Consider the following 12,907-nt stretch of genomic DNA (forward strand, 5'->3'; position numbering starts at 1 on the left):
TCCGTGTCTTCTGGTTACTCCTCTCTTCTCTGCCTCCTGCCTCCAGGAACAACCCTGGTGAACAAATGAACCTGCTGGGCTCTTCAGTCTGCAAGCAAATCCCCCATCCTTCTTCCTTGAGGAAAACGCTCATGGTATTTTCCTCTCCTAGATAGCAGTAATGTACAGGAAGGACAAACAGAGTGAGAGTAGGCAGGGATGAGAAGGGAGGGGAAGGGAGGGAGGGAAAGAGAGAGAAAGAGAGAGAGAGACAGAGAGAGAGACAGAGAGACACAGAGAGAGACAGAGAAAGAGAAGGGGGAGAGAGAAAGAGAGAGAGAGGGAGGGAGAGAGTGAATGTGGCAGGTGGCCATTTCAGACATCTGTGATGTTTGACATTTTTATCTGAATTACTTAATAAAAATGAGAGAGGTCTTTTTAAGGACCACACCAACCATTCTCCTATCCTCACGACCTACCAATGGCACCGAATAGTAGCCTAAGAAGACCTGCCTGAGAGGGACCCTTTCCTTTAGGTGCCACTTGCTCTGGAAGACTTCTCATGGCTTCTCTCCCTTTACTTTGTAAGATGGATAAATGCCACGGCAGGGTTCCCATAACAGACTATTGTAACCATCACTTCATGTTATTAGCCAGTTGATAACTGAATGGAGAAAGGACAGAGAGGAAGGAGGAAGGAAGAATTAGCTTTTCAAACACAGGGGAGCCCACTGCAGTTTCTTTATATTCAAGTGCAATCATATGGACAATACTTTTGGAAACACTTTCCTCCTGACTGGGATTTCATCAGCTCCTTCCTGTGCTTATTGAATTGCTGAAAATAATATAAAAGTGCTATTTCCTCCTCTGATTCCTCTAGGAGACGAAGACACAAATCACAGAGTCCAAATGCCTTAAGCCCACGCGGTTCTTCTTGGTTCTTACGTCATTGTTTTGGAGTCAGCCCAGCTCTCCTCACTGTACCCTCTACGTTGTGTCCTAAATGTCTCTCCTTTTCCCATTTGACCTGTCTCTGCACTGTGAGATTCTCAACTTTTCCCTTCTACTCATCCCCCGATGCTGACATGATTATCCCTGTTCTAATGGAGAGGCGTGTGGCTCATCCCAAGGTGGGGGTTGTCCAGATATTTCGCTGGTTTCCAAAAGTATCATATAGATTTTCATCTAACATGATAATTCACTGACTGCTGAGAAAACAGAATTCTTCTCTAAATGGCAGTCCAAATTTGGAAACCACAGCTGCTTTTAGCAATTGAGTCATTGCCTTTCAGGTGCCAAAAATATCACCTATTATATTCTCCAGAGTTCAAAGTCAGATGAGAGAGAAAAAGGCAAAGAACGGATGGAGAAAGAACGGTATGGACATTTCTAGTCACAGAAATTATTAAAATAACTGTAATAACTAACAATGTAACAGCAATGATGACTGGTGCTCATACGAGTTAATACAACATCTGTGTAGAACCTCCTTAATTTCCCTACAGAGGAGAATGTAGACTTCTTAGCATCTTCACTTTATAGGTTAAAAAAACATAAAGTCTTGGCTATCCTGGTTCTCAGCCCCAACTAAGGTGAAGGCTGACAAGTGTTATCACCAACACTAGCTGAGTGAAGTCGCCTTCTAATACTTGTGCGTGACGATCCTGAAGCACCCCAGCTGTACACTCCTCAGCTAACGTTTCAGCTACCACAGAGCAGGCAAACTATCCCGGCTGTGCCCTGAGAAAGTTCTAGGTCATTTGCCCCATCACTTAACAAACGATGCCTTTGCTGTGGGGTTTTGCGGTGAGGCTTACACAGCCATAGAGAGCCCGCATAGGGACCAGGAACTGAAAGGACTGCTGGGCACCTTATGTTTGTAATGGACAAAGGCTGGTGCCTGATCCAGGAGGCTTTTACTTAAAGGTCATTTCTCCTGCGGTTTCCAAAGTTCCTTCCTGAAGTGGGAGGCCACTTCAAGGGGAACAGGCGCATTTCAAAAGGCGTAACCTCAAATTTCCCTTTTCTTTATGTTTCTGGGACCCTATATAAAATAGGAGGTAAGCTTTGCTCCTGCTTTAGCTTTTGGATGCTCCGTGGTGACTAAGGACCACGCAGCGGTAGAGGGTGAAATGGAGAGAATTCCTTCACCCTCGTTTTGCCTGCCACTCACCTGTTATCCTAACTAACAAGACACACACGGTTAGGACCTTCTCTCGGCACCATACTACCAACAACGGTCCTTTCCTCGGGTTCAAAGCTAGAAGAGTCCACAGGTGGATTTCTGTTTGTTTCTGAGGCAGAGTCTCACTAGCCGAGTCTGGCTTCCAACTCATGATCCTCCTGCCTCAGCCTCCCAGGGGCTAGGTTACAGGCATGCACCACCACGATCAGCATTAGGTGATATTCTTCTGCACCAGGTAACATGTTTCAACCCGTTCAAATATTAAAACTTAAGACTGAATTCCTTGAGGCCACATTTTATTCTATTTTGTATCTCCAAAGTCCAGAACTTTGCCTGGTGCTAGTAAGACTTGCCAGTGGCTGTTGTCAGACAGACTGGCAATCATTTAGCTCTTCTTGCCTGACGGAAGGCAGTGAGAGAAAAGGGTTCTGGCCAATGTACCTGGTCCCAGGTGATTACACTGGGGTGCAGAAATCCAAAAGTCTTGAGTATCCTCAGGTTCTAAAACTCCCCAAGAACGAGTGAACATGGAGGCTGCAGGTTATTTGAATATGATATTAGGATGAGAATATTAAAAATGTTCAGACTTCCTCTTTAGTTCTCAATGGTGCTTTTCTATGACAGCTTCAAAGAGAAGTTTCTTTCAGAGGTAGTTTTAAACATAAACCATTCATTCATTCACTCATTCATCCACTTCCCCATCCACCCTACATTTACAGAGGGACTATTTGTTGAGAGGTATTTTATCTATGCAGAGTCCAAGTTCCTAGAAAAGAACCTGACGGGACAGCGCGGCATACTGCATTCTGATGAGGCCCAGGGGAAACTGTAGACAGGATACGGGGAATTCAGAATCCTAAATATCTCAAAATGTGACCCTGCAACCTGTAATCCACAGAATCACTAGGCAGAAGACTGTTCAAGGCAGATCTACTCCGCCACACTAAACCAGAGCATCAGGAAGGAGAATAAATTCATTGCTAACGCCCATCACTGGTTATTTTGACTGATCCATCGACTAAAGGGGTCTTGCTGGGGAAGGCCTACGTGCAGCGGCTTAATATGATTCCATGTCCTCTTCCTTTTCACACAGCTCTGCTTTTGCATGGATAGGGATGGGAGTCATTTGCTCTCAAAACCAGAGCTTCAATGAATGTGAGCAATGAGTATCTCCCATGGTAACTAGTATCTCCCGTGGTAACTAGTATCTATCTCCCGTGGTAACTAGTATCTCCCGTGGTAACTAGTATCTCCCGTGGTAACTAGTATCTATCTCCCATGGTAACTAGTATCTCCCGTGGTAACTAGTATCTATCTCCCATGGTAACTAGTATCACCCGTGGTAACTAGTCCCCGCGGAAATCCCCACGAAGAGAAAACAAGCACACTTTCCATTTCCTTACTAAACTACTTAGAAGTAACTGTTAAAATAGTTTTTAGTAAAATAAACAAGTCTTCTAAATAAAAATAAGATTTTACTTGAGTTTACATTTAGAACAAAGTTGGGAGGATGAAGAAAAAAGTCTGTTTTTTGAAACAAACCTTTAATATGATTCCCGTGTGGAATTTTTATTCTTTGAATTGCACTTTTTATTTTAATTAATTTATAATAATTGTACATACTTATAGGATACTGTGTACTATTTCAGTTGCACAAAAAAGGCTTTCACCTTCTCATCATTTCTTTACACTGAGAGCCTCTGGACTCTCCTCCAGTCATTGATAAACCATCTTATGTGGATAGTTACCTTATGGTGCTGGAGACAGGAACATATTTCCACCACTTCACTGTATTATTTTGGTACCTTTATCCAAATTTGCTATTTTCCCCTTTCTCCTCTTCTAGCATCTACTTTGTTCTAGTTTGAGTGAATTGTTTTATCTCTTGCATAGGGAACATGCAGTATTTGTCATTCTCAGTCTGGCTTATTCTAGTCAACATAATGACCTCCAGTTGCATCCATTTTTCTGAGAATGACCGGGTTTTATTCTCTGATGCATAATGAACGTTATACTGTTTATTTGTCCATTGATAGATATCTCGGTTGATTCTGAACCTCGGTTATTTCCAACAACACTGTAGGAGGCAAGGGAGTGCAAGTAGCTCTTTGATATGATGATGGTATTTCCTTCAGCTGGCCTGGCCATGTACAGCTCTATGTCTGGTTTTTGAAACATTTCTCCATGATTACACTACTTCCATTCCCATCAACAGCACGTAAGAACTCCAAACCCTCCACATCATCAGTGGGAGTGGCTCTAGATCTTCAAGTGACAAACACAGTTAGAAGGCTAACTGTGAAAAACCGATCACCACCGAAAAAGTGTGATGCTGGTCACTCCCGCTGGGACTCTTTTTTTGCCCTGGTTCCCACAGCACTAAATTCCAGCTGAGACCCTGTGACCTTCTCCTTGTCTTTGTTCCAAACACATCAGCTCACAGATAATTTTACTCACTTTCTGAATTTTCCTAATCTGGTCAGAGAGTGTATCTAACAGGCGAGTTTTCAGGAAGTCCATCACCTTGACCACCCGGCCATCAATGTAGCAACTGGAATAGAAATAAAACAAGAGTCAAATACAATTTGAACAGGGGACTAGAAATATACTTTTCTTAGCACAAGTCTCTGTTTCCTGAGGTAAGGTTGGCTCTGAGCTTCATCTCAGATAGCTTTGACTCTTGAAGCTTTTAAAGCACATAATGTACTTAGTATCTTATCACTTCCATTTGTCAGCTGCTGTGACTTATTTTCAGACTTGCTTAGGTAGAATTCCCACTTCTGGGAAATGACAGAAAATTCATAATCTAAACTGGCAATAGAGAAAAACTTACTTTTTTTCTGGGGAAGGGGGCTTAGCTTTCAATCTCCTGCCCACCTCTTTCCTTACCCTACAGCATGGGAGAGTTCCAAAGGAATGCCCAAACATTTGCTAGGTTTCCACTTTTGAACAGGAAAAGAGACAACAGAGCAAAAGTCTGATGCAGTGCAGTCAGAGTCTCAAGTGTTTCCAGAAAGCTTGCTTCCCTGGTAGAACTCACTATGGCTGAGCTCCCGCCTTTGTCATCGGGATGAATGAATGAACGAATGCATGAACACTGAAGTCCACAGATCAGCCCAAAGCACTCTCCTGAACTAAAGAGCTGGGACTCCTTTGATTTGCTTTCAGTCTGGTTTTCATTAGAGCTTAAGGGAATCATCAAGTTGCACTGACACTATGTTGTGAACATCTGATGAAAGCAGGCCCGTCCCATTTTATGTGGTCCTCCTTCCTGAGCAGACACTGGCTTTAGGTTAGGTGACCTCCAGTACCTTGAACCTCCCCTTAGGCCTATTTTTGCAAAATATGAAGTAAAATTTTAAATGCTTATGATTCCAAGATGTCTAGCCTAATCTACTAAAATCTTATTGGTTGATAACTAATGATAGATTTTTCGTTCATTTGAAATAAAATACCTTTTTATTAGTACATGCAGACCTATATGACAATTCTAAATGTTAAATCTCCATGCCAACACATGTTGTACTGATGCTCAGGTTTAAGATCTTTTATTATGAACAGGTGCTCTGATTGAAGTAAGGGAGGGGGCAGGTCTTACTCAGCCTCCTGTTGGCGTCTCTCCCCACTATAAGACATTTCCAAAGAGCCCAATGTTTAACTGTTAAATATGTTTAAAAGGATGTGCTTTTGGAGACCTCTGAGTTCAGATTTCTGATTTGGTGTTTGCTACTTATGTAATCTCAGATGCTTTCTTAGTCTATTCAGACCTCAGTTTTAGCATACTTAATTTATTTATCCTCCATTCATCCATCCAAACTATCATCTATCTAGTAACGCACCTGCCCATCTATCATCTGTTGAGATTTTTGTCTGCATGTTTGTTTTTGAGACAAAGACTGGTTTTGTAGCCTAGCCTGGCCCGGAACTCACTACGTAGCTCAAGCCAGTCTTATCCCCTTTTCTTCTACTCCTCTGTCCAAGTTACATAGACCTTAGGGTTAAAAACCCTAGTTCAATATGTTTCGACACTTACTAGCCAGGAGACATTAGATCCCTGTCCCCTTTTCCAAGTTGGCATAAGAATTAAGGGGTTTCCTTACACCATTTTTGGCACACATCCTGTTGTGAAGCCCTGTTGTTGTTTTTTTTCTGTATATATATATTTATATTTATATAAAAAGACCAATAATAGCAGTGTGTTATGCATCAACAGCAGCAACAGCTTTTCCAGGTTCTGCAGTCATCTGAACAAAACTGTAGAGACATCCAGCACACTCCATTAAAAAAAAAAAAGTAGGGGCTGGGGATTTAGCTCAGTGGTAGAGCGCTTGCCTAGGAAGCGCAAGGCCCTGGGTTCAGTCCCCAGCTCCGAAAAAAAAGAACCAAAAAAAAAAAAAAAAAGTAAAAAAACAAAACCCGAGAAAACAGCACAGTTCTGTTACTCTTGTGGTACCTGGCACCATTTTTTTTTTTTAAATTAGCTTCTCAATCATCATCTGGAAAGAAAACATTCTGAGCAACATCATTAAAAACAGCTCTGATAAAGCACGGTCACTACTACGTATCATAAAGCAGGTACAAGCCATTTTATATCCACAGAGGTATGATACAGTACTGTCCTACATCTATAATACTAGAGGATACAATTTAAAAGGCATTATTTGAGACTTGATTCTACTTTTCCAGCAGAGGGCCCAAAGGATGGTGTGACACAGCTTTGTAAAGAAACATACTCTAGACAGGATTTCCTTTCACTAGTGGCACACTTCTAAGGATTCATTCTCTCCATGAATGTCAGCTAAAACCGTTATTAAAAAAATGAAATATCCCTAGAACAAAACCGTATAACCACCGGATTCACATGAAGATGACCTAGTGGAAGCCCTGTTGTTTAAGGCTGCCTTCTACCACGTCCGGAGAGCTCCTCTGAGCTCTGTGTAACATGGAGTATCCCTCTTCTCTACCTGACCTTATCTGGGGAGCCCGACCCCCACACCCTTTACCTGAGGAAGCTCAATTAGTCCTTGGCAAAACTGCAAGTTCAATTTCCTCTCTCTAAATCCACTCACTAAGCACCAGGGATTCCTGGAATGCCTCTCCATGCAAATGAGTTACTCCCAGTATGTTAAACTCCACCCAATCAATGACTTCCATTCACCCTGAAAACTCCTTCCTGCTCTCCAAGGTTCCTGTATAGCCCTTATCAACCCTGAATAAAATGTATATGCACAAACTCTCTCACCGAGTGCTGTCTAAAAGAACTATAACACTAAAATCTTCAGAGATGGCTTTCTCTCCTTCCCACCCCACCCACCCTTCCCACCCATTCTGGACTGTGCTTCATCCCTCCATCCCCGAGTGCAACAGCAAATGGACACAGAACCACAATGTATTTGGATTTCTCTGTCTACAAGATGGAGCCAGCAAGATGGCTCAGTGGGTAAAAGGCATTTCCCACAAAAATCCGATGATCTGAATTTGACCTATGGAACCTACCTCTGACTTCCACATGTGTGTGTCCTCCTCCCTACCCTTCCCCCTCCCCTCCCCCTACTCTGTGTGTATCGTATCTGTCTGTCTCTCCTAGACACACTCACACAATATAAATAAAAATGTAAAATAGTAGAAATCCAAGCTTGATATTTTTATGAGGTTGCTACAGTGAACAAATAAAGAAAAATGCTGGCCACAGAGCCTAGCACACAAAAGGTATCCAATAACTAAAAATACTCTGTCAGGTTACTTAAAGGCCCAAGGTAGCAAAAAGCTGTGGTTTGGGGTTGCAGGGGAGCCTCTCTCCAGAAGAGAACACATACACACACTGGGAGGTTTGAAGGAGGAGAATATGTAGCAGTGAAGACAGACTCTGGCTCCTTGCAGGTGGGAGCAGAAGGAAGTGTGCTCCGTACTGCTGTCTGCTCACTGACGGTCTATTCTTCTGGACCCAGAAGCAGCACACTTCTTCCTTCGTTCAGCAGAGAGGAAAGAACTCCGATAGAAGCTTAAGCCTTTTAGCTCATTACAGACCCCATTTTTAACCTAACAAGCTGGATTTAATTATTCTCAGTTGTTCCTTGGCTACTCCTGAATACTGAGTTTGGATTGGAGCAGGAAGTCACAAGCAAAGAAACTGGGGTGCAAGTCACCTTGATGGTGTGGCTAAGAAGTGATCTGGCTCTAAACAAGGGAAGACACAGAACTGCAAGTGACAGGTGTGGTAAAGCACTTGTCCTTAGCCGGTGACACCAGACATGGACTGAATGATGACCACGAGCCTGAGAGAGAGGGTGCTTTGGAGGACATTTAGGCCTTAGATTTGGGCCACAGCTTGCTAAGGGAGAGGAAGGATTCAGTTTGATCTATCAAACACGCAGAATGTCAAGTAGGAAATATATACCAGATACTTAGAGATAGAAGAAAATCGAGATGGACAGTGCTGACCTGAGGCTCTTTTTCAGTGTGAGTCATGGGTGCAACAATGGTTATGGATGAAGTTGCTAAGCTGTAAGGGGAGGTTGCAGAAATGTCAGACACCCTTTAAAGTGCATCTCAAATATGGCCCTGGGCATTGTCTGTACCTTTGACCCAGCTAAGGGGCCCTGCCATAAACAAAACAGCGTTTTTCTATCAATCCTAGTCTGAGTCTAATTTAAATTAGACTGAGAACTTCAGCAATTTTCACTTGCAACTTAACTCACTTTTGTCTTAAATTATTTAAACAGGAACTTTGGTCACTGAGATTTGGGATGCTACTGAAGAGAGGGAAAGGGGATCTGTTAACCACAGAGCACGAACTGAAAAAACCTGGAGCCTCTTTTGTTATATTTTATTTTCTAAATTTGGACAGGAACTCACTCTAAATCTAATTTAGCCTGAAAAAATTTACTATGTATCACATGTTGGCTTCAACTCACAAATGAGCCTCCTACCTCAGCCTACTAAAGAAAACCCTGCTTATCAGAGAGAGCTTTGGTCCCCATAATACATCTCCATAGTGTCATAAGTATGACCCCAATATAGCACACAGATACAGGTATGAAGAGAATGAAGCAGTCCATGCTCACCATTTAATGATAATAGATTGCTTACTTGATGATGAAGGCTATTTATTTATTCAATTACTTATTACATACATAACTACAGCCAATGATACTGGTTGCTAAAAAGACTGGGTAAAAAGATGGCTACTAATTTTTCCAGTGATTTGAGGGCAACTCTCTTTTTTGCTGTCCTCTGTCCTCAGTATTCACCAGTTTCTACAAGAGATGATTAGTATAGTAATGGCTGCAAAGGATTCTGAAACAGATACATAAATTAGAAAGACACTGGTGGTGGGAGAGCAAAGAAAGTCTTCAGCTAGAGAAACCCTAGACAGCTTTATCTAAATTCCACAGTATGATTTTAGAATCCCCTACAGTAACAGTGTTAGGTAAGTCTTGGATCTCCTCTGAGATCTTATAAACCTTACTTTGCCAAGGTCACACAAAGAAATGAACTTAGTTGATGGGTGACACCAGGAAGGGTATGTTGAAATAACCTTTTCATAGCTACTGTAAAGAGTTGAAACACTTGGGCATGATCACAATAGTCTGTCTTACTTGATGGCAGTTACTGTCATTATTGTCTGAATGGCAGGCCACATCAAGCATGGCAGGAAGTAATCAAAGCAGACTTGTCCTCTTATCAATTTATTCACCAACGTTCTTGTCCATTTAAATAAAATTTAAGATTTTACTTACTATGTGATAGACGTCATCTTATTTTTTAAAGCACTGCCTTGTTCTTATTAAAAAGAGAGATAAATATAAATTAAAAAATAAACGCAAACAAAATAGAAGAATAAAAACAGGACTCACTTAAAGGAGCAACACTTAGAATCGTCATTTACATTCTGATAAATATCCTTCCAGAATTTTTCATAGTCAGTGCGCAGGAAATTTCCTACAATATACTAAATGAAAATCTATTCTAGATCCTATTGTACTAACATTTAAATTTAAGTCTGTCCTAACTGAGACACCCAGGTCATCTGAGACATCCTGGTCAAAGCATGCCATTTTGGTTTTTACTCGTCTGGATCATGTGTGAATACCTTACCATCCAGCGGCAGCTCAGGCCTTTCTGCTTATCTCCTTCCCAAACCCTCACGGTTCAGTTTTAGGATTGTGCTACAATTAGCTACTTATGCCCATTTACTTCTTAAAACATTTAATGAGGAGAGTTTGTGGGCCCCAGGGGCAGCTGGTTTTGTTTACCTGGCCCTTTACTTTAAGAGGAAAAACCTTTGCCCCTTATTATCTGACCCCTTCTTTTATTTCAGGTAATTGCATTAGGGCTGGCTTCCCAATGCTCAGGAATTTCCGGAGCTTTTCCCCCTCTTGCCTGCTGCTTTCAAAAAGGAGGGGCAGTCTACTCAGAACTAACACCCAGCCAGCTAACTGAGCAGGTAATTCCATAAAATTGAAGCTTTCCCCTCCAAAGGGAGTAAGGGGGTGTGGTGGTGGGGACTTAGAAAATCATTAGTACAACCCTGTTGACTTATAAAACCTAGCCTGACACCTCAAAGCCAAGCAGTGGAGAAGGCTGATTGGAGACTCCACGGAGCAGTATAAAGTGTGCTTGCCCCTCCTCAGAGGGCCTCACTCCTGCCTCCTGCTGAGCCGCTGCTCTTTGCACTTGCTTTAGGGTTTGGTTCTGAGGCAGGGCCATTCTTCATCTTCCCTGCAGGGGGTGGAATTTCCTATCTTGTGTTTAAATTACTTGGGGGAGGGAAGCTTGAATGAGGTGAATACTCGACAAGGAGGTCTAGGCAAGGCAATTGCCTTTTAAGCTTTCTGAAATTTGTTAGAATAAGTCCATGCACGAGTTACCCAACAGACTAAAATATGTATTACAGTCAGTTTGAAAGAGTTTGCACTATGGAAAAGCACAGCAAATTGATATACACAAAATATGGGGCTATGGACATCCTCCCAGCACACGATGGATATATGAAGGTACACTCAGCAAAATGAGTGACTGACGATTTAATCCATGGTGAGCCAAGGATGTGGATCTGAGACTAATGTGTCTCAAGGCTAAGCTCCCCACTCCTAATCTGTCCCTCTCAGTGAACTCCTTGCAGAGTTTGGATCCTGAGCCTGAAGTGTAGTATTTCCCCCATGTATCCAGAATCCCCTGTCTGTGGAGGGACACTATCTTGGCAGAGGCTCAAACAGCTGGACCTTGATCCCAGCACTGCTGGGGAGAGTTTGCAGGAAGCTGGGAAAGGAAAGGGTGGGAAAATCCTACATACTTCAGCCATGGGAGTGGGCTCTGAAGAGGCCTCCTCTAGGGATTCACAGAGTTACAGCAGGCAGTGGCACTGAGCTTTGGGACAGGAATGCATCCAGGTGTTTTATGTCTGAAAACTGATTGTGGGGCCATCTTTGCAACGAGATCAAATGTACAAAACACAAAATTAGGCTCAAAAGTAAATATTTATACAGAATGACAAAATAAATCACAAGCTCCTAGAAACTTGAAAATCTTTCTTCTTACTGTCCCTATCCCTACTTCTTCCCCCATTTCCTAGCTGTCATTCTTCTGCTCTTTAGGAAATTTAACAGGAATGTATACATAGAAATACATCCCGAGAGCACTCTTAGACAATCTAACAATGTTCAACAACCCCTAGCAGCCAAACAACAACAACAACAACAACAACAACAAAACAAAAAACCCAAGGAAACAGACAAACAAATAATTCCAGAAAGGGCCAGAACTTAAAATCATTACCTTTTTGGTAAACCTAACAGTGGGGCATCAATAGAAGAAATGGCAGAGCCTAAAATGTCAGAACTTACCACTCACATAGTACTTTTAAAATGTCTCTTTACTTTTGAAATTTTGATATATGTATGCAATGAAGTGTGGTCATTACCTTGTTCTAGGTCCTGCGTGTGGCGATACCAACCCCACTAGCCAAGATCTGCTCATTGGTACAATAGTGGCACAGCTGTTATGGATGTAACTAACTGATATCTGATCAAAGATGGCATCATCTACCATGGAAACTTGAAGAGAAATTGAAAAAGACACTAAAAGATGAATGGAACTTTTATGTTCATGGATTGGAATAATTAATGTTTTTAAAGTTGGATATAACACCCAAACTCGTCTGTAGATACAATGCGATCCCCATTAAAATTCCAATGACATTCTTCACACTAAATACAATTATACAGAAATCTACAAGATCCTGAATAGGTAAAAATATCCTAAGCAAAAAGAACAATGTCAGCGCTATCAGAATATCTGAGTTCAAATTATACTATAGGACCGCAGTGACAGACAGCATGGTGCTGGTGCGAAAACAGACATGCAGACCAGCAAAAAAGCACAGAGAAAACCCAAAAGTAAACACATACAATGACAGACATCTAAATTGTGACGAAGATACCAAAATATACATCAGAAAAAAAGACAACCTCCTCAACAAAAACTGGATATTTACATGCAATTAGAAACCTACCACTCATTCTGAGCAAAATATCAATTAAAAGTGGATCAAGAACTTTAATATAAGATGTAAAATGGCTAGAAAACTGTAAGAAAAATACTTTAAGATGTGGCATATGCAAGACCTTTCAGAAGAGGAGGTAACTCTAGGAGCTAACTAGTCAGATTACACAAAGGTAAAAGAGCCTTCACAATAAAGGAGACAGAGCAACGGGAAAGGGGGGCAAAGACCCAGTGAGCCTG

The 12,907-nt window shown here is 41.8% G+C and overlaps 1 protein-coding gene across 3 annotated transcripts in view; it reads right to left on the minus strand.

Moving 5' to 3' along the window:
- Hpse2 (heparanase 2 (inactive)) overlaps positions 1-12,907 on the minus strand; it is a 699,168-nt gene that overhangs the window by 150,316 nt on the left and 535,945 nt on the right. For all 3 annotated transcript variants that reach the window (NM_001415809.1, XM_039085865.2, XM_063270025.1), the window contains one exon: positions 4,622-4,715. In NM_001415809.1, the coding sequence (NP_001402738.1) occupies positions 4,622-4,715 (94 nt within the window). The remainder of the gene's footprint in view (positions 1-4,621; positions 4,716-12,907) is intronic.

Source organism: Rattus norvegicus, chromosome 1, assembly GCF_036323735.1.
Source record: "Rattus norvegicus strain BN/NHsdMcwi chromosome 1, GRCr8, whole genome shotgun sequence".
NCBI classification, from domain to species: domain Eukaryota; kingdom Metazoa; phylum Chordata; class Mammalia; order Rodentia; family Muridae; genus Rattus; species Rattus norvegicus.